Below are 21,393 nucleotides of genomic sequence, written 5' to 3' on the forward strand. Positions count from 1 at the left end.
TTGACCTCGCTTGGAAGAATTTCTTCACTAATACCTATCTTTTTCTCTCCTTCCTCCCTCTGCTTTTTTCGGGATCTTCAGCATCTCGTAAGTACAGCCATTATTGCTGCCTCCCCAAACATATCCCTGTATCACTTGTCTTTGGAGAAAACCCCCAGTTTCCACACTGTTTTGTTCATATGTAAATGCACCAAAATGAGTTAATTAGTGACAGTCTAGCTGAGCTTGTTTCATATCAGAGATCGTGGATCAAACCCAACTCACAACAAAGAGTCACAGCTTGTGCATCGAGCCAACCCTCTCTCTGCTTCCTCTTCTGACTCCTGACTCCCTTCTCCCCTCCTCTTCTTCACCAGCAGTCTATTCCAGGGAGATTGGGAGGAAAGAAACTGACAATCCTTCCCTCCGGCTTCTAGACTATTTGCTTTTTGGAGCAGTAGAAGGTGAACAATGGGAAGCTTCCCCCTTCCATATGCCACAGAGGGGGAGCATACCCAAATGAATGTGGCGAGATGTAGGGTCAACGTGTCCTTGGAATCTTTGAACCCCCTTTCCCCGTGTTTTGGCAAGATGCAGTCTCCTGGTTTTCCTTTCCCTAGGACCAATATGTGCCATACATTCAGCATCCTTGTCTGTTCTTTCAGCCTCTCTCCCGTCTTGTTTGTGAATCATTTTGTGGCCTGCGTCGCCTCCTCCTCCTCCTTTTCATCTTGAGAGGTTCACCTCTCGTCTAGTGGGAGCGCTTCCGCTCTCTGTCCTGTGTTATTTTTTTTCCCATGTTGTTTCCCAGTTTTGAAGCTGTTCTAGTTGGTTTAATGGCTTGAAACTGGTTTCCCAGGGCATTCAGGGGCTACGCAGAGAGGAAGAGGAGGAAGCGGGAAAATGATTCTGCAGCTCTGATCCAGAGGTAGGGGGGCATCTCTTCCTCGCACGGGTTCAATCCTTGCCTTGTTATTTGCATGGGCCACCTGCAGGGGGCACCAGCGCTACTTTTTTTTTTTAAGCTGATGGGTAAATTGATACAGATGCCCAGTATCCATGCCGGGAATCTTTTCAGAGAACATGCTGCGGGACATAAGTATGGCAGTTCCCGTATTCTTAGTGGGACACTGTCACAGTGGAGTTCTAAACCAAACTTGGGGAGAGCTTGATGCCAAATATCTGCTGAGACTCCAGCGTGTAGAACTTTATTTTTTGCTCTTCCTGTAAATAAATGGGTGGCTGAAAATAGAAATGCCTAAGCAATGTTTTCATACACCCATCAAGGTGAGAAAGAAATAAGTGTTTCCTTGGATTCAGTTAGTCAATGTGCATCTTCATGGGCTGAACCTATCCCTTCCAGAGCTATTTTATTTGTCCCCTGGCAACCTGACAGAATGTGTAACCCAGCTGCGGTAAAAAGTTTGTTCAGTTTCCTTCCAAAGAAGAAGGGGGGAAATGGTTTTTTGTGCTGTAGGAAACAGGTATCCCATAGTTTAATGTTGTGTCTGTATTTTGGGTTTGTTTCCCTGGCTACATGAAGGAAGGACAGATATGTAGGGCAGCAGTAGCAATCTGCTCCATACTGGTGAAGCCCTAGTGGGGTAGAGAACATCAGCTTTATTATGGGCCCTGGCCACTTGTGTGGTAGGCTGTCTGTGTGGCAAACATTCTTCGGAGACCTTGTGGCTCCAATAGTATGGAAGTCTATCATCCTTGCCCCAGAATGAAAATGTGTTCTTTCAAATTTGCCGTTACAATGGCTTTGGATTAAAAAGTGCCCTCGTTTGAACAGTAGATGCCTTCCTGTGAGCACAAAAATACCTAGCAACAACTGTGGTTTAGAGCCAGCCAAAGGCTTACCATTTGTGTAGCATTTCAGAAGTGTTTGGTGCTCTTCAGATACTTTTGTCTCCCTAATCCAAAAAGGTAAAGGTCCCCTGTGCAAGCACCAGGTCATTCCTGGCCCATGGGGTGACGTCACATCCTGACGTTTCCAAGGCAGACTTTGTTTACGGGGTGGTTTGCCAGAGCCTTCTCCTGTCATCTTCCCTTTACCCCCAGCAAGCTGGGTACTCATTTTACCAACCTCGGAAGGATGGAAGGCTGAGTCGACCTTGAGCCGGCTACCTGAACCCAACTTCCCTTGGGATTGAACTCAGGTCGTGAGCAGAGCTTGGACTGCAGTACTGCAGCTTACCACTCTGTGCCACGGGGCTCCTTCCCTAATCCAAAGCCGGTACTATTATCCACGTATTGCTGATACAGTGGCTGAAGCTGAAAGCTGTCTGCCTAAAGCATAAAGTGAGCAGGTTTGTGGCAGTGACAAGGTTTGAAGCAGCTCATGCCCCCTAAGTCGCCATTGTATTCCAACTCCTTTACAAAGAAAAAAGCCACACATTTTCCTGGGCTCTGACGAGCTTGGTTTTGTTGTGCAAGGTGGGGAATTATACTTCGGTTTTGGTTGAAAAAATAAAGGATGGAAAGCTATCTTGAAAGTTTCCCTTTAAGAAGGTTGTGAGGGAGTGCAGAGTTCCTCCAAATGATGTTAGTTCCATCTAGGGGAAGTTGACTCCTTTCTGAGCAGTTGTACTTAGGACGCAACCAGGAGGTTGTGGCGGTTCAGTCCTCACTGCTTTTGCCTTTCCAGCTGGGAGGGAGCGAGGCTGAGCGCATGCTACTGTGGGGGGCCGAGGAAGGGCTTAGCTACCCGCATCACCTCCTGAAGCCTGGCAGGGTCAGACCTTGTGAGTGGTTGAATCTGAAACCAGGCTGGCTGGCTGGTCTCTGCTGCCTGGCCTTGGCAGGATCCCAAACTGCAGTGCTACACTCTTCCCTCCTCTCCTGTATCCCAGATCCTTGCTTTGAACCTAGTGCATGTTTGATAGGAGATGTGAGCTTGAAACACATGCTGTCTCTCCCCCTCCCCTTCTGGTGCTAGGCTGGCCTGCTCAATCTCCTTGGCTCTGAAGAAGCGCTTGTGCCAAACTGCGCCTGGTACAGTCTACAGGAGCAAGCAAATGGGGTTATTGCAGCTGCGTTGTTAGGGTTGGGAGGGGGCATTGCTGAATGTGGCTGAGAAACTGGGTGGTGGCAGCTTGTTCTCGGAAGAATTTGAAGAGACCTTCAAGTGGCTACTCCCCAGGAATCCTGTGCAAAAGGGCTTTGTGAGGGTATCTAGATCAGGGGCGGGGAACTTTTTTTCCGCCAAGGGCCATTTGGATGTTTATAACATCATTCGAGGGCCATACAAAATTATCAACTTAAAAATTAGGGGTGAAATGAGGATACACTGGCTAAGAACTCTCCCCCACACACATTCTGGCTCCTCCATTGTCGCCACTTCCGCCCCCAGCCCTCTTGTAGTACAGAGGGAATACATTTCTCCACGGCCCTGGTGGGAAAGGGTTAACACGGTTTCTTGGGCGGTCCTAGCAGCTCCATAGCTAATGACTCTTCTGCAAGGGGAAAAAAGGTTCCTTTTCTCAGCTAAACAAACTCACATCCGCCTTGAATAGAGGCTATTCCTGTACGTGGGAGCGGGCGGATCGCCAATCTTAGATCCTTTTGAGCTAGAGATCTGCCAGGACTCATGAAGGGCCAGACCAAATGACTTCACGGGCCTTAAACGGCCCCCGGGCCTGATGTTCCCCACCCCTGATCTAGATGAAAAGGAACCAGGCAGATGGTGAGGCTTTTCCTTTGCACATGTCAGACGTTCCATGGAACGTCTCACTAGGCAGGTGAAAAGTCCAAGGTAGAGTTTTTTGTGTCTTGTATGAGCCCTTCTTCCTCCCCCAGTGCCCCCTAGTTGGGACCCACAGTTGATATCACATTGCTGTGCTCATATTCTTTGGTATCTTCCTTGCAGAGATGGGCAGAGTGCATGGCTCTCTGAAGGATGGAGGGGGGGGTTTTGGAAGAGGCAGCACAGTGAAGCTCTGCAGAAGATAGATGAGGGAATGGCTAAGAAAGACCTTTGAAATACCTGTTGCCCGGGCATGGGATTATGCATAGGGCCAAATGGGTCCAAGCGTGTTTCAGCCTGGCCCGGTCTGTTTGTGACTCATGCTGGACCCAGCAAGGGGCCCATGTGCATCTCTATGGTAACCAAGCCTAGCATGAATGTGGCGATAGTGGGCTATTGTGTTCTTTTGGAAGAATGGGCTGGTTTTGGTCTCAAATTACGTCTTTTCTGTGACTGACATCTGTTCTTTGAGCTTGGATTTTTTTAATGCTGCCACCCACGTGTGGTGAAGGGACTCCTGCGTTGTTATAGAGCCGTTAAATTAACTCAGTAACGTTCCTTCTCCTCCCTTAGGGACAAGGACTGTGGGGTGCCATTTTCTCTTCCGTTCACAGTTAGAGAGGTGGGGTTTGGATGGCTATTCTTCTGCATCTCACCGCTCAAAAGTTGTTGAGGTCCTTCATATTCTCACAAATCTTGGCTCTGAGAAGTAGTGGGGTGTCCTTGTTTCCCTTCTGTGGAAAATATCTTGGATGTTTCCTGCTTCAAAGGAGTCCCTTTTAAAATTGTGCGTTGTCAACATACTCATGTCCTCCTGTGGTTATCAGTTTACTTGGAAGAGTACCAGCCTTGTGGAACCTCATACCAAATGGACTTGTATCTCCTATCTTTTTTTCCCTTGTGTGTTTTGAGATTTGTGCCTCAGAATCCTTTGTGATGTTTGAAAGGATTTGGGGACGTCCTGTTTAGATGGACTATTTGAAGTCACATATGGCCCAAAACGTTTTAGTATATGAGGTAAAAAATCTGAATTATCCGCCCCCCCGTGATGAGCCCCCTTCCTCTTCAAAATCTTAAGACTGGCCCTACTTGGACTTGGAGTGGTACACTGAGCACACACCCCCCAATCCTGATGTATTAATCTCTGAGCAGAAAATATTGAAAGGGATATACATTTTTCCTTTTCTCACAGAAAATGTTGAGAGCGATATACGTTTTTCCTCTTCTCTCTCAACAACTAATAGATCCTGAACTTGCTTTTGTGCAGAGTTGTAACAAGTGGCCCAGTGATTATGGTGCCAGATAAAGAAATGCTGTCAAGAGTTACATCAGTGGTTTTTTTTTTTTAATTTATTTATTTACTTGCAAATTCTTTTTTCTTTTTTCTTTTGCAAGATGCCCTCACAAGGGCCACCAAGGGGGCTAACAATAAAAAAAAAACCATGATTAAATCACATTTTGAAACCATTAAAATCATTAAAACAAATTCAAAATAGAGTTAAAATATGTACAAATGCATAACAGTTAAAACATTGGTCAGGAAGGAGGGAATCATTGAGGATTCAAGAAAGTCTTCACTCACAGTTGTCTGATAGAGATAGATCAAGACATTTTGGTCCGTGAGCTCAAAAAACCAATCGGGGACAGGGTTAATAATAATTTTTTAATGAAATAATAAATAAGAATCGGCTACTGTATACTGAAACGTCCGAATCTGCCACTTGAGACTGCTTCTCCATGGTGAATGGTAGGCTCAGTCTTGGTATTAGGCTGTACTTTAACCACTACTTATTTTGAGGTGTCCGCCATTGAAATTAACTAATTTGTTAATTCAAGGAATACCTTCAACCTAAAATAATCAGCAAAGGGGTCACTCCAGAAAACCATTTCTGCTCTTGACAGAGGTGGTTATCTCAAGACTATGGCTTTAGGAGCAGCCCTCTGGACAGGTAGCATATAAAATATCTTTTAAAAACTTCTGAATCTTGAGTGTGTAAACAATCCCTCAGTGCTTGTAGGTTATCCGGGCTGTGTGACCTTCAGTGTTACTCCTCTGAAGATGCCTGCTACAGCTGCTGGCGAAATGTCAGGAAAGAAAATACCAAGACCACAGTTACACAGCCCGGATAACCTACAAGAACTGATGAACTCTGACCGTGAAAGCCTTCGACAATATTTTTAATCACCCAGTGATTGAATGGATCTCTCTTTTTTTCTTCCTCAAGTGGATGAAATACAGGCAAACTTTTCCCATTACTATTTCCTCGTTATTTACTGCTTTCCTTATTTAAAAAGAAGCCCAACAAAACAACAACAACAACAACAACATGTATATGTGTTCCACTACATCTGATTGTTTTGATGCGCAACCTGTACTCTGGACAAGAGGCCACAGTTAGAACAGAATATGGAGAAACGGAATGGTTTCCAATTGGCAAAGGTGTCAGACAAGGATGTATTTTATCTCCCTATCTCTTCAGTCTATATGCAGAACATATAATTAGGAAAGCAGGATTAGATTTAGATGAAGGTGGAGTGAAAATTGGAGGGAGGAACATAAATAATTTGAGATATGCTGATGACACTACATTATTGGCAGAAAATAGTGAAGATTTGAAACAACTACTGCTGAAAGTTAAAAGAGAAAGTGCCAAAGCAGGACTGCAGCTGAACATCAAGAAAACAAAAGTAATGACTACAGGAGAATTACACAACTTTAAGGTAGACAATGAGGAAATTGAAATTGTTCAAGACTTTCTATTCCTTGGCTCCACCATCAACCAAAAGGGAGACTGCAGCCAAGAAATTAGAAGGAGATTGAGACTGGGAAGGGCAGCCATGAAGGAGCTAGAAAAGATTTTGAAGTGTAAGGATGTGACTCTGGCCACCAAGACTAGATTAATTCATGCCATCGTATTCCCTATTACTATGTATGGGTGTGAAAGCTGGACAATGAAGAAAGCTGATAGGAAAAAAATAGATTCCTTTGAAATGTGGTGTTGGAGGAAAGTGTTGCGGATTCCGTGGACTGCCAAAAAAACAAATGAGTGGGTTATAGATCAAATCAAGCCTGAACTGACCCTAGAAGCTAAAATGACTAAACTGAGGCTGTTGTATTTTGGTCACGTCATGAGACGACAAGAGTCACTGGAAAAGACAGTCATGCTAGGAAAAGTTGAGGGCAGCAGGAAAAGAGGAAGACCCAACAAGAGATGGATTGACTCAATAAAGGAAGCCACAGCCTTCAATTTGCAAGATCTGAGCAAGGCTGTCAAAGATAGGACATTTTGGAGGACTATATATACACACACACACACACACACACACACACACACACACACACACACATTAAATTTACCAACACATAGAACATTACAGTAAAACTTCACTCAGCAGTAAAATTGAATATTAAAATCTGTTCCTGCAAAGGAAGTCTTAACCGTCTTTCTGGACTTTAACATTCAATATTTGTATAGTGATTTCAGTATTCAAAGCACTTCATATACATGATCTTATTTTAATTGTGGATTGATCTCAGTTTGTTCTCTTAGCCACTGTGCTACATCAACTCTGCCAGGGTTGGGCATCTGTGTGAGTCACAGGGAATGCCATGAGACCAGAACAGCTACTTGAGTGATCCCATTCCTTTTCTCCATCAGATCACAATCCTTCAGGGGAAAAAAAGATTTGGATCCCCAGATGTGGGGCAGTTTCGGACAGACAGATGCAGCAAGGGAGCCCTCTGGTGGTGGTGGTTGGCATGAACACGCTCACGAACCCCTCAAAGGCTCAGAAGGTAGCCGTCGTGTTGGTCTGCAGTAGAATGGCTAGATTCGAGTCCAGTAGCACCTTAGAGCCTAACAAGATTTTGGGAATATAAGCTTTCAAGAGCCAAAGCTCCCTTTGACTCTCGAAAGCTTGCTATCTGATGAAAGGAGCTTTGACTCTGAAAAGCTTATACTCCCAAAATCTTGTTGGTCTCTTAAGGTGCTACTGGACTTAAGTCTAGCACATCACAGGCTGCATCCACACCGCAACAATTTTCTGCTTAGCTCCTATTCCTTCTGTGAATGCAGAGTTGCTGACTGTGGCAATAGAGCAACCCCATGGCAGTTTTCAGTGCACCCTCCTTGCCTCGGATGTTCCTGTGGCTGCCATTTCCCCCTGCCCATGCCACCGGAGGGCTCGTTCCGGCCTCTAAAAAAAATGGTAATTGCCTTTTTTTTTTTTAGACCTCCAGTGGCATGGCAAAGGGTAGAAATGGTGAACACGGGTTGAAATGAGGGAAATGGCACCAATACTGGCAGGACCTTTTTAAAAAAAGCATAGCTTCCCATTCATGTGGTATGCAAGTACACTTGGTCTGTGGTCTTTATAGAAAGAGTGTACCAAGCCAAAGTAAAAGGGAAACCTGAAAACTGGACGATTACAGGATGATGACGTGTGGCGGCTCCGTCTGCCTCCCAAAAGAGCTCCGGTTTGGGTGACCAGCTGGAACAAAGCCTTAGTGTGAAAGGAACCACAGCCAAGTGGTGTGATTGTGGCTTTCTGTCTTAGAATGCCTGTGAAATGGATGGGGAACTGCGGTTGTGCTGATTGGCTCTAACATTAGCACAAGTGTCTTTATGAATGGTTGTCATCTGAGACATCCATTTAGGTTTGGAGTGTCTTTGATCAGGATCCTGGGCAGTTCCAGATGTTTCTGCTGGAGAGCTGGAGAAAAAAATTTCTGCTTTCCTGACTCTGCTTTCTGCAAACTCAGCCTGAATCAACTTGGATCTCCCCGTATTGACCTTATCTTCTTTGGGATGCCTGGTATTGACAGCTTTCTCTTTTTCACATTTCTTCCAGAAATTTCAGGAAACATCTGCGCATGGTGGGGAGCCGCCGCATGAAGGCACAGAGTGAGTGAGGGAACTGAGGAGGTGGGAGGCCATGCTGACCTATGTCCCAGGTCCCTGCATCCCCTAGACATTTGCTTTTGCCTTGCTTTGGATCAACCCATGTAGCAATTTAGCCTTCCTTTTCTGCCTGCTGGTATATCTCTAACAGAGTGGTTTAGAACATGAACTTTTGAGCCAGGGGTGTGTCTTCATTGGTCATAAAGCTGTAATAGTTGTTGTTTTTAATCTTTGTAGCATTTGCCGAGCGGCGAGAAAGGAGCTTCAGCCGGTCCTGGAGCGACCCGACTCCCATTAAGCCTGAAAACCTCAATGACTCCCGAGAAAGTATGTCCTGGTGATTGTGTCCTCATCCCCTAATTCAAACTAGCTGGCTTGATGTGGCCAATGTCAGAGGAAGAGATTTGGATAGACAGCATGTGTCATCCCCTTCAACGGGTGCTTAGGTTAGCCAGGGGCCTGTTCTCTCCAGTTTGCCATGGCAACTAAGCTTTCTGCATGCTGTGGTTAACATTGGTTGTTTGGGAGCAAGGAAAGACAGCGTGGTAGCATGCTGATCTGTGAAGAGTTGCAGGGGTTGGCCCACAACTGGCCCACAACTGTGGTTGTCCTCTGCAGGAAGTTCTCTGTGTGTGTTCATAATACACAGTACCTCTCTTAGAAGATGGTGTCTCTGCCCCCTTCGGATATTTTAGAAGCAGGTATAAGGCAGATATTTCCTTCCATGGCTGATAGTTTCTAGTGTTAGCTGCCGAGTGATAACAGGGGGGGGATCTCTTACCAAATAGAACTAGATATTAGGTGGGTTCTGAGGAGCAAGAGAGAGCTGAACCTCACATATGAAAAGGCAGAGCATGGTAAAGTGAAAGGGGTAGGTGGGAAAAGGGATGATGGAAGATGAACCAAGCAAGAGCTGTGGCATAGCATCAGAAGAGTCCTGCTGGATCAGACCAAAGATTCATGTGGTCCAGCATCCTGTTTCCTACTCTAGCCAATTAAATGCCCTAGGAGGCCTACCGGCAGGACCTAAAGGCCAAGGCCTTCCCTCTGCTTATCTTTTCAGAAGCTCATATTCAAACGTATACTGCCTCTGAATGTGGAGGTTTCATCCATCCCTCATGGACCTTGTTCCTTTTTAAAGCTATATATGTCAGTGGCTGTCACCACATCCCATGACGGCAAGTTCCACAAATTAACTATGCCAGTACATTGTAGTGTTGTAGTGGTTAACAGCGGTGGTTTGGAGTGGTGGACTCTTATCTGGAGAATCCAGGTTTGAGTCTCCTCTCCTCCACATGAGCGGCCCAGGCTAACCTGCTGAACTAGATTTGTTTCCCCACTCCTCCACATGAAGCCAGCTGGGTGACCTTGGGCTAGTCACAGCTCAATTAAGAGCTCTCTCAGCCCCGCCTACCTCACAGGTTGTCTGTTGTGGGGAGGGGAAGAGAAGGTGATTGTAAGCCAGTTTGATTCTTCCTTAAGTGGTAGAAAAGGTCAGCAGATAAGAACAACTCTCCTCCTCCTCCTCCTCCTCCTCCTCCTTGGTTATGGTTGCCAACTGCCTGTACAGAGCTGAAAGGGCCTGTTTGTTTTCTCCCAGGAACAAACCTGGGCCTGCCATGTCCTCCGAAAAGGCAGCAGCCGGTGGGTTCAACAGTAGGCAGCCTTGACTATCTACGGGGCAGCCTGGTTGCTGCCCCATTTTGACTAGTAAAGAGAGCACTAAGCACATAGGACCTGGATGGTCCAGGCTAGCCTGATCTTGTCAGATCTCAGAAGCTAAGCAGGGTCATCCCTGGTTAGTATTTGGATGGGAGACCACCAAGGAAGTCCAGGGTTGCTGTGCAGAGGAAGGCACTGGCAAACCACCTCTGTTAGTCTCTTGCCATGAAAACCCCCAAAAGGGGTTGCCATAAGTCGCTGCGACTTGACGGCACTTTACACACACATACAAGCACGTAGGTCCCTCCTTAAGGGTAGCTTAGGACTGGTGTGTGCTCGCTTAAGGCCCCTCATAATACTCCTATTGATTTGAACCCTGCAGGCCATGAGCTCCAGGACTCCTGCTGCGCACTTGATAAGAGCGTTGACTTGAACTGGGAAGCAGAGAAAGAGCTTGAAGCAGCAGCCTGCAGTGGGGAGGACTTCATCCCACCCAAAATCATGGTGAGTGATACATCCAAAATTCCAGGAGCCCCTTCACCCACTGCCCGAGGCCTCTGGACCAGTATGGTCTGGGGTGGGGAGGACAGGTGTATCCCTCTCACGCTCATTTTCTCAGTTGCAACCTTTTCCTTGCTCCATACAACTGAATGGGGCAAAAATCCCCATTCATGTATGGAGTATAGAACAAAGGTTGTCCTCAGAAGGAACTCTCCAAGAGGGGAGCACAGTAGTTTCCCCTGTGTTTGACATGAAGATTTTTACCAAAGCAGCGAAATAGCTTGAGCCAATTATGGTGATATGGCTGTAGCTTTTGCTGTATTAATACGGAGAAGCACTAGTTGGCTTTGGGCACGGACTGTTGTGAAACTGTGCAGCAGCAGCCCAGAGGTTGCCTGCTTTCTTCCTTGGAAACACAAATACATCGCACTCTCCAGCAGACCCTGCATGGGCAAAACCGCAATTGTGAATGTTTTGTTTGTTTAAAAAACACAATAAATTCAAAGGTTTGCCCCAAAGGCAGTCCAGCTTCTGTTCCAGGAAAAGCTGGATTGTGCCACTTCTAAATACATGTATGTTAATTCTACAAGTAGTGTTGATCACTGAAGCTTCCATGCCAACTACAGTTTTGCCAAGCATTGCATATTCTTCAAACTTACTTTTTCCCCCCCAGCCTTAATGGAGAGAAATTTGCTTTAATCCAGCAAAAAGCTGAAATGCAGAATTTGCATCACCACCACGTTCTGCACTTGTGTAGCACACTCATGGGATTCACAAAGCCAACTCTGGCGACAACCAAAGAAGTAAAAAAGAGCGGAGGGTGAACAGGAGTGTTTGGGGCATGAGGGATGTGCAGTACCCCTGCCTTGATATTATTTGGATGCTAAACCAATTATGTGGAAAGCCAGTGTAGCAAAGACTTGTAAAAGCCATTTACCTTCCATTAGTTATTTATTTTAGATATTTATACCTGTTTTCCCCAGGTTCTAGTCCAGCACTCTAACTACTACATCATGCTGGCTTCCGTTCCCACTCTTGTCTGATCTCTGCCCTTTTTCCAGTGGAGTTTCCCTACTTCAGGCTAACTGGAGTGGTTCCTGCCAAGGAAAGATTCCTTCTTATTTCTGGGGCCTGGCCTCCAGCATTTCAGCATGCCCTTTGATGTGTGCAAGTTTTTACTTTGGAATTGTCACACTCTTAAGTTAGTTGATGGGTAGGAAAATATTGCTAGCACATCTACAATAGCAAAAAAAAAGTCCTGCCCTTGGTGAATGATCTGTGGCCTGCACACGAGGTGCCTCAAGCACCCACAGTCGTCTGTGTTACTCGGCCCTATTATAATGCATTCTCTTCCCCCCTTCCTTCCTCTCTTCCAGCTCATTTCCTCCAAGGTGCCCAAAGCAGAATATGTTCCAACAATCATCCGCAGAGACGACCCATCCATCATACCCATTCTCTATGTAAGTTAGTCCAGAGCGGGTACTTTGAGGGTACTGTGCCCTCCCAACTGCCCAGGCTTGGGGAGGGAGACCATTCTTATGAATTTCTCTCTGGCATGGGGGCTGCTGGATGCTGATATAGTCACAGGTGCTATATGGCATATGTGCAAAGCCTGAAGGCACACAGGGAGCTTAGTGCCGATGTTGGCCCTTTTCCTTTATCTTGTGATCATCTCAACATACTGACTTCTGCTGAATCACTGGTCTGTGCATGAGTGGAAGCTGTACCCGTGCTTCTTGAAATATTTAACCAAATTAGTTGGGTGGGTGGCTGTGTTGCCCATCCCCATTGGAGATAGATCACAATGGGTAGCCGTGTTAGTCTGTCACTAGCAGTAGAAAAGAGCAAGAGTCCAGTAGCACCTAAAAGACTAACAAAATTTCTGGCAGGGTACTGAGCTTTCGTGAGCCACAGCTCACTTCTTCAGATACAGCTAGAATGTGATTCCATCTAGATGCATAACTCCAAGGAACACATGGAAGTGGCAGTGGAGGTGATGCTGAGTCTGCAAATGCACCCTTTCAAGCTGCTCTGAGTGTCAAGGGGAGAGAGGAGTGGGTGGACTAGTTGAGCTAGCCTCAGAAACTGCAGCTCCTTGCCTGGCAAATATTAAGCAGCAGTAACAACAGTGGGTGTGGATTTGCTCCTCTACTGACCCATGTTTCAGGCTCAGAATAGTACTCCATACCAGCTTTTGCTTCTTCCCCTGTGCTTCAGGGAGGAGTTGCCTTGTAGTTCAGCTCTCCCCCCCTCCAGAGAAACTCAAAAAGCCAGTGGGTTTGCAGCCCTTTAGTACAATATAAGCTGTAGCTGTTATGAATTTGTGGACATTTTAGACAGGGGAGGATAATACAGAAAACAATGTAAAATCGGGGTGGGGTTAACAGTGTATTTTACACCCTTCTGAGCTCATTGATTTCAGTGGATTTTCGAGGGGTGTAAGGTGATCATTTTATCTGCCCTTTTGCAGGAGGCTGAAGTTGGTTCCCAGCTCGTTTTGGGGTGCACAGCTTTTAAATTGTCCTCAATATCGTGCAAAAACTAGGAGACATGAATAAGGAAATGGGAACCAACTTCAACCTGTTATGGACGGATCATTTCTTCCATATCAAACCTCCTCCCTTTTGCCTAGTAGTTTGACTCTTGGGAGTGGTTAAAAAAGCCAGTCTCTTGCATTTTAAGAGTTGAAACAGCATGATCCAGTACTACTTGTGAATAGTTACAATGCGAAGAGGGACAAAAAGTAATTGTTTTCTTCAGTAATCTATACTCTTTATTGTACATTGGTATTCTTTATTGTACATGTAATAAAAACTTTTATACTGCTGTCTTTTGTTAGGATGGGTCTTTTGGGGCGGCATCTTAGATTTATGGTCCTCTTTCTTTCAAGTAAATACAGTAGACAAATTGTGGAAGTTTAACCATGCTTTTCCTTTTCCTTTTCAGGATCACGAGCACGCTACTTTTGATGACATTTTGGGTATGTGAGCATTTGGCAGTGAAGAAGGAAGGGAATGGGGCAGAGGTGGTTTGAGGGGGGCTTGGTACCTCTCGAACCTGGGGTTGGAGTCACTAGGAACACCCTCGTAGAAAATGTGTGGGTCGTGGTGGGGGAACACAAGGATGGTAGTGTCAGCAGCAGCTCCTTGAGCCTTTAGTGGCTGTAAAGACGGATCGGCAGGGATGCCTTTGATTGGCAGGAATGCCTCTGTCAGCCTCCTTTTGTACCTCCAGCCGGCCAAAATGATAGTAGGGCCACTTATTTTTATTTAGTACATTTTTACCCACCCCCACCCTTCCTCTAAGGAGCTCAGGGTGTGGAGTGCATGGTTCTCTCCCTTCCTGCATTTTATCCTCACAATAACCCAATGGGGTAGGCTGCTCTAATAGAGAGTGACTGGCCCAAGGTAACCCAGTGATTTCCATGGCAGAGTGGGATTTCAGCACTCCAATCGCTGTGTCATTGGGGAGGGGCTTTGGCTCAGTGGTAGAGCATCTGCTTGGCATGCAGAAGGTCCCAGGTTCAATCCCCAGCATCTCCAGTTAAAGAGACTAGGCAAGTAGGTGATGTGAAAGACCTCAACCTGAGACCCTGGAGAGCCACTGCCGGTCTGAGTAGACAGTACTGACTTTGATGGACCAAGGGTCTGATTCAGTATATAGCAGCTTCATGTGTTCATATGTCATGCTGGTTCTCGCTTGTTATGGGCTCTCCCACCCCCCACCCCCCGGTAAATAATTCTGACCTTCTTTCAGCTTTTCTTCCTAGCTCTCCCCAGTGGCATTTAATGCCATCTGAAGAGCGTGTGGTAAATGTACACAGACACCGTTCCACTTGTTTCCCACTTTCTTGCACTTACAGAGTGGCAGAGCTTTGGGCCCACTCCAAATGTCAGACCCACCTCCAGGATTGTGAGCCAGGTGCCCCTTAACTTAGAAGAAGGGTTCACAAATTGCTCACTGTTTCTCAGTTTCTTTGGGGCCCCGCATCAAGTGAAAATGGGGACAGGCTCAGGGTAGTGGGCCTTCGTGTCATCTTGGCCAATGCCTTCCTTTTCCACTTTGGGGCTCACATTCCCCCCTCCCCCTTATTCTTTTGCAGAGGAAATTGAGAAGAAGTTGAATATCTATCGGAAAGGCTGCAAAATTTGGAAGTTGCTGATTTTCTGTCAGGTATGTAAGTGCCTCTTGGAAGGCCATCTGTTCTTTGTTTTCTGGAGCAGTGAATCTACTGGCCTCAGCCTCCTGCAGCTGTGATATTTGAGCACACCCTCCCTAAAGGATTGTTAAAGTGGCAAATAGTGACGGATTGTTCTCATAATCCGCTTCTTTCTTCACCCCACTGCAGTTTATGAGGAGTCAGGCTTCACTGAACACCACCGCCTTTTAAGTCTGGGCCCTCTCCCTAGCAACAGCCAGCACCAGATTCCCTGGTGTAGATTTGAGGGTCATTTGTGCATGGCTGTTTCACCGTCACCCCTCCAATGACTTTGGGTCTTTTTTTTAATTATGCATGCTGTTTCCAGTCGTCAGAGGTCGCCTCGCTCTCCCCCCACGTTTCCCCATGTTTTCAGGAACCTGTTTTATCTCAAATTTGAAACATGGGGAAATGCAGGGGGAGACCGATTTGGATTTCCTTACTTTGCAAGCAAATCCAACTAATACTTTGCCCTGTGTGCCATAAAAGAGGCAGAGGTGGCAGTGGGGGGTAATGTGACTCAGATGGCCCCGGGGGGGGCGTGGTTGGCCAAATTATGCTGCCACAGCCCAGAGTGGCTGCACTCTTGGGGGAATTGTTTGCCTGATTGCTGCAGATTCTACCTTTTTCCTCTTGCAGGGTGGCCCAGGTCACTTGTACCTTCTGAAGAACAAAGTCGCCACTTTTGCAAAAGTGGAAAAGGAGGAAGACATGATCTAGTGAGTGAGAGGCTTCCGTGGTTTTTTTTTTAAAGGGTGTATGGCTCTGGCATGGTGCCTTATGAGAGGCTGAGGTTCAGTGGAAGAGCATATGTTTTACATGTCAGAAGTCCCAGATTCAATCCTCCATATCTGAAGGATCTTGGGTATCAGACAGCTGAAGGATCTTGGGTATCAGATGTTGTGCAAGTTCGTTCTCTGCCTGAGATCCTAGAAAGCAGGACAATAATCAGACAAATGGACCAGTGGTCTGATTCAGTATAAGGCAGTGTTATATAGTAATATAATCCTTTTGCTCTTGTAATGCAGAGGGAATAGAGAGGAAATGGGTATGGATGGTAGGATTTGTCCCATGTCAGGATCTGCATTAGGTCTCAACTAAAGAGTAGTAGCCTACCTTACAGGGCTGTTGTAATATTACATCAAGGTAATGTAAGTGAGGTGATTTGAAAATTAAAAGCACCTTCTAAATGGTTTAATGCTCTTTAAATAAATATTTCTTTTTCAAAACTCCCTTTGGAGCCATCAGCCAGTGCTCTATAGATTGACTTTTTTCTTTGTACTATGTTCCTTGGGTGAACTGTCTTCCCCCATTGTGATTTGTATTCCTTGTCTTGTGGCAATTTGGCCTTCTGCCCATTTACAGGTTGCCCTTGGCGAACCCAGCCTGTACTGAAGTTAATAAATTTTTCAGAGAGTCCTCTTAAGTTCTCTTCAGTTGCCCATACCTTCAGGGGAATGCCAGATTCATGTTTTTTTTTACCATTTCCCCTGCTGCCGTACACTCAAAACCAATGTACTCGCCTCCAAGTAAAAGCATATGAACAGCCCTCACCAATGCCAGAATTTGATGGAGGGGCATGTGGTGGTAGCTGACCATCCTGACGGTGTACTTCCCGCACCATTTCTTTTAAAATCTTTGCCCCTCCACAGGGTTCACGTCTTACACCCAATCCACAGAATCTTCTTCCCGCCATAAATCTATTTGTCTTTAAGGTATCACAAGAATCTATAACCTTTATCAGCTGATCTGTATTTGATTTGATCAGCTGATCTGTATTGGATAGGGTAATACCCCTTCCTATGTAGGCACCACTGTCTACAACTATTTTGGGGAGTCTGAATGTCTGCTGAGGGCTGATGGGAATGGGTGCCATGTCTGCCTTCCATCAGTGTGCACCCCATATGCTCAGGCCACATGGAAAGGTTAGGGTTGCCTCGTCCCTCTTTTGCTACTGGTGGGAGGTTTTTGGGGGCGGAGCCTGAGGAGGGCAGGGTTTGGGGAGAGGACTTCAGTGCCATAGAGTCCAGTTGCCAAAGCTGCCATTTTCTCCATCTCTATCAGCTGGAGATCAGTTGTAATAGCAGATGTCCAGCTAGCACCTGGAGGTTGGCAACCCTAGGAGAGGGGCATTGAGACTTCGTTTTTGTTAGGGCTGTTAGAGCATTCTGCCATCTTGTTCTTCAGTTTCTGGAAGCGGCTGGGCCATCTGATGAGCAAACTGAACCCCGAGCCAAATGTCATTCACATCATGGGGTGCTACGTGCTCGGAAACCATAATGGAGAGAAGGTGAGGATCTACTTCCATTCTCCATATTCCTCTCTCCCCCCATCTCATAGGGAGGGAGCAGGAGCTGATTATTTCTCCCAGTAGAGGAGCTGTTTAAGCCAGCAGTTGTATTCGGATCTTGATAAAGCCTAGTTCTGTTCTCCATGCCATTTGGTGGGGGGGGGCTCCTCATGTTCTTGCACAGTTCTGGCTGATTTCCTGCCTTCCTGAGACTTCCTGAGAGCCAGTGTGGAGTAGTGGTGAAGAACGGTGGTTTGGAGCGGTAGACTCTGATGTAGAGAACCAGATTTGATTCCCCACATGAGTGGCGGACTCTAATCTGGTGAACTGGGTTGGTTTCCCCACTCCTACACATGAAGCCAGCTGGGTGACCTTGAGCTAGTCACAGCTTTCTTCGAACTCTCTCAGCCCCACCTACCTCACAAGGTATCTGTTGTGGGGAAGGGAAGGTGATTGTAAGCCAGTTTGATTCTTCCTTAAGTGGTAGAGAAAGTTGGCATATAAAAACCAACTCCTCCTCCTAATCTGTTGTCCTCCACCACTGATGATGGGGATGTGCTCAGGGCTGTGCTTAAATGAGAAGCTAACTGATTCAAAGGGGTGCCCGCAGTCCTCATGAGGAGGAAATGCATGTGCGCAGGAAATTTATGGAAACTGGAACAATGGGGTATGACTAAAACGCAACAGCCTATAGACGTAGAATCCTGATGTGGGTCTTGAGAGATTGCATGGGAGCACTTCTAGTACCCATTTTCCTTTTTTGGGGAAGGGGCTGTGGCTCAGTGGTAGAGCCTCTGCTTGGCATGCAGAAGGTCCCAGGTTCAATCCCCAGCATCTCCATTTAAAGGGACTAGGCAAGACTGGCTTTGACTCTGCTCCCTCCTCCTTTATGCATTGTGACCTTGGGCTGTTTATCTGAGCTGAGAGGCGGTCCTTGGCTGGTGTGTGCCTTGCTTTACATACTACCTTGCAGGCTATGCACATCCTGTGAGACATCTGAGTCTTACCATATCAGGAGATCCATCCTCATCTCCATTTTTGCCCTTTTGCTGGTGCACCTGCCCCATTGTCTAAGCCTTGGAACCTCTGTCACAGCTGGTGAGCTCCTAATGGTTGCAAGTAGCTCCGTCAGCTGTTCTGCGAAATTATGTATCTCAATGTCCACCCCCATGATAACAGATGATACTCGGGTGGTGACTCTGGAATGTCTTTGTATTTCAGCTTTTCCAAAACCTGAAGAATTTAATGAGTCCCTGTCGAGTTACCTTTGAATCTCCACTAGAGCTCTCTGCTCAAGGTAAGTGCTTTGTTAATTGTTTGAAAAGTTAGATTGTGCTTTATGTACTGCAGCAGGTGTGTCAATATTGAATGCAGTACGAAGTGTGAGTATGAAGGGAAGGTGCACAAATTCCTCGGAGATGCATGCTGCAATTTGATGCATCTTGTGGCATTTGTATGCTGCAGTTCTGCAGATGGACATCTCAATTCTGACTGGTTTATAGCAGTGATCATCAGTTTGCCTACAGTGCCCTTCAAAGTGCAAATCACCACATTGGTTTGGGTAACTTACTCAGAGGCAGCTGCGTCCCAGTTGTCCCAGTCTGCTTCAATCCCCCTTGCCAGGAAAAAAAAATTAAGGCAAGATTATGGGTTTGAATATGTCAAATTGATTTTATTTTCCTAAAGGGGTCTGCAATACTCCTTTTGTTCCAAGACTACTTTTCTTGGAGCAAAAGCAGATATTTGATATCATCAAAAGAAATTTCTATCAGTCTCAATTTTTTATAGAGATAATAGATAGTAAGGACAGTCGGGATGGCATTGTTGGTGGTTAAATTACAGTCAGCAGTCTTGATGTTGAAAACCATACGGGGTCTCCATTAATCGCCTGCGATTTGTCGGCACTTCCCATCACCACTTGTGATGAGACTGTCTTGTGTGAGGCCTGGGGTAATTCCACCCCATCCCTAAAGAGCCAGAGATAGTAAGATACAACTCTTTACCAGGGTGCCGGGGAGGGAGATTTGAGGTAGGAGGGCATTCATTCATGAAAACCTGCAGCCTGATCGTCATTCCAAAACCATGGTTAACTGCTGCATCTTGCATTGGCCATCCCTGTTCTCCCCCCCCCCCCCGCCAAAGTTGCAGGTTTTGCATTTTTTTGCACAGACTTAACTTGACTTTTTCTGCATTCTGATTCCAGGGAAGCAAATGATCGAAACTTATTTTGATTTCCGCCTTTATCGCCTTTGGAAGACACGCCAGCACTCCAAACTGCTGGATTATGACGACATCTTATGAGGGCAGTGAGAAATCGCCCGAAAGTGGTTGGGTTCAGCGGAGTCCAAGTGGCTGAGCTTCGTGCTGAGAGACCTTTTCCACAGGCACAGGGGAGGCCTTTGGAGCCCCTTGGTGGTGGCGGGGCCACCGCGGAGCTAGAGGGGGACGTTGCCGGGACGTCGAGAGCTTTGGAGAGGATGGCCTGCTACCTCAGGCGTGCAGACCAGCACGTATGTCTGTTGGAGGGAGCGCTGTGGAACGGGCCAGGGTGGAACTGAGCTGATTTACTTCACAAAGGGCCAAACTCATCTGCAGGTCCTTTTTCAAAGACACTTCAAGCTCAGGTTTTCTTAACGACAAGAACTAAAAATGACAATCTTTTTCTTTGCGCTACTTAATAAAGGGGGAACATCTGTGTGCAGCATCCTCCTCTTTTTCATGCGCAGCTGCCTCTCTTTTGGAGGCGAGGAACGCCATATTCAACCCCGCGTGCTTTGAACTGCAAGGTGTCCAAAACCTTCGCGTTGATCAGAGAAAATTCAGACTTTAAAAATCTTGCTCATTTTAATAGGGGGAAAAAAATAAGTGCAATTTTTATATGAATAGAGGGAATATTTAATTAGCTATCGACGTAAACACACATCAGTACTCAATAGATGAAATATTTTTGGTCTGCTTGAAAATATATTTGAAATAGTAATATATCTTCTGTAGACATATATATGTGTGTGTGTGCGCGCGCGTGTGTGTGTATATAGATATAGATATATATATACATGTAATCACCAGCAGGATTGGTTTTTCAAGTGCTAATTCGCAGACCTGCATGTCTGCAGTTTTGATTTGGATTCCAATCTAGCTTGGGAGGACACTTTAACTGTAGGTTCCCTTAAGGAGATTGTTCCTATGTTGAAAAAGAACAACCCACATTCTTATCTGCTGCTTGGCAAAACTAGGGTTTTGTCCAACATTTTTAGTTTAGAAATATGGCGACATAGCCTAGAGGAATATCAGTCTGTTTCCATGAATATATATAACAACCAACTAGAAGTGAATAGCCATGTTAACAGACTTGCTCACTGGTCTTGATCTTGCTGGGGGGGGTTTTGAGAGGGGAGAGGGGAATCTGAAAGATGGATTTTAATTCTTTGGCTGCTGTAGGAACCTGGGTACGTCAGTCATGGCAGCTCCATTTCAGAGGGAAAGTCCTCTGTGTGTAGCATCGAAGTACAATGAAGAGGCACAGATAGGAAAATTTTCCACTGATCTATTCAGTGGAATTCGCCAGTGATATTTGTCCATTCCAGACAAAGCAAGTGTGCTGTTGTGGTCTGTGCGCGATTGTAGTTGGATGATCCAGATCTGTGCTTAACGCTTTTTGAGGAAATATTTTGAGATAGGTACACTGGGCGGGTTGTTTTGTTCTGTTTTGTAGTCACCTTCCTCTTCAGGCGACATGAATATCCATGGAGGCTGTGCTCTCCAAGACAGGTGTAATCTTCTTTGTTGGTTGGGGTGGGATTTACTGTTTGTTCTTGACAAAAAGAAGTAAAATGTTTGGGAGACAAATCTGGAGGTTTCCCTGTATTCTTAGTGTTCTGAGAAGATAGTGAAGTGAAAGCAAGTATACATTATGAATCTTCCTTGTGTTAAAAGTGACAGTCCCACTATAGCAAAATCCATAGCACGGTCCCTTCATTGTAGTGATGCTTTGCATACTTTCTTGCTATTTGTACCATTGATAGCCAAACCACCAGCACTGATGGCTGAACACCAACTCTTTTATTGTCTGCTTCTGTGCTACAAATCTTGCCTGAGCATCTGAATCAGAGAG

The 21,393-nt window shown here is 45.9% G+C and overlaps 1 protein-coding gene across 4 annotated transcripts in view; it reads left to right on the forward strand.

Annotated features, from left to right (window-relative positions):
- Positions 1 to 20,056, forward strand: part of NSMF (NMDA receptor synaptonuclear signaling and neuronal migration factor) — a 54,745-nt gene extending 34,689 nt beyond the window's left edge. For 2 of the 4 annotated variants that reach the window (XM_056860059.1, XM_056860061.1), the window contains 10 exons: positions 8,579 to 8,631; positions 8,866 to 8,955; positions 10,673 to 10,794; positions 12,168 to 12,251; positions 13,738 to 13,771; positions 14,894 to 14,964; positions 15,629 to 15,708; positions 17,177 to 17,279; positions 18,501 to 18,576; positions 19,483 to 20,056. In XM_056860059.1, coding sequence (XP_056716037.1) covers positions 8,579 to 8,631; positions 8,866 to 8,955; positions 10,673 to 10,794; positions 12,168 to 12,251; positions 13,738 to 13,771; positions 14,894 to 14,964; positions 15,629 to 15,708; positions 17,177 to 17,279; positions 18,501 to 18,576; positions 19,483 to 19,580 — 811 coding nt within the window. In that variant the 3' untranslated portion in view covers positions 19,581 to 20,056. Of the gene's footprint in view, positions 1 to 81; positions 88 to 838; positions 908 to 8,578; positions 8,632 to 8,865; positions 8,956 to 10,672; positions 10,795 to 12,167; positions 12,252 to 13,737; positions 13,772 to 14,893; positions 14,965 to 15,628; positions 15,709 to 17,176; positions 17,280 to 18,500; positions 18,577 to 19,482 lie in introns of all 4 variants that reach the window. The other 2 variants (XM_056860062.1, XM_056860060.1) reach the window with 2 other exon arrangements.
- The last annotated feature ends 1,337 nt before the right edge of the window (positions 20,057 to 21,393 follow it).

This window comes from Euleptes europaea, chromosome 14 (genome assembly GCF_029931775.1).
Source record: "Euleptes europaea isolate rEulEur1 chromosome 14, rEulEur1.hap1, whole genome shotgun sequence".
Classification (NCBI taxonomy): Eukaryota; Metazoa; Chordata; class Lepidosauria; order Squamata; family Sphaerodactylidae; genus Euleptes; species Euleptes europaea.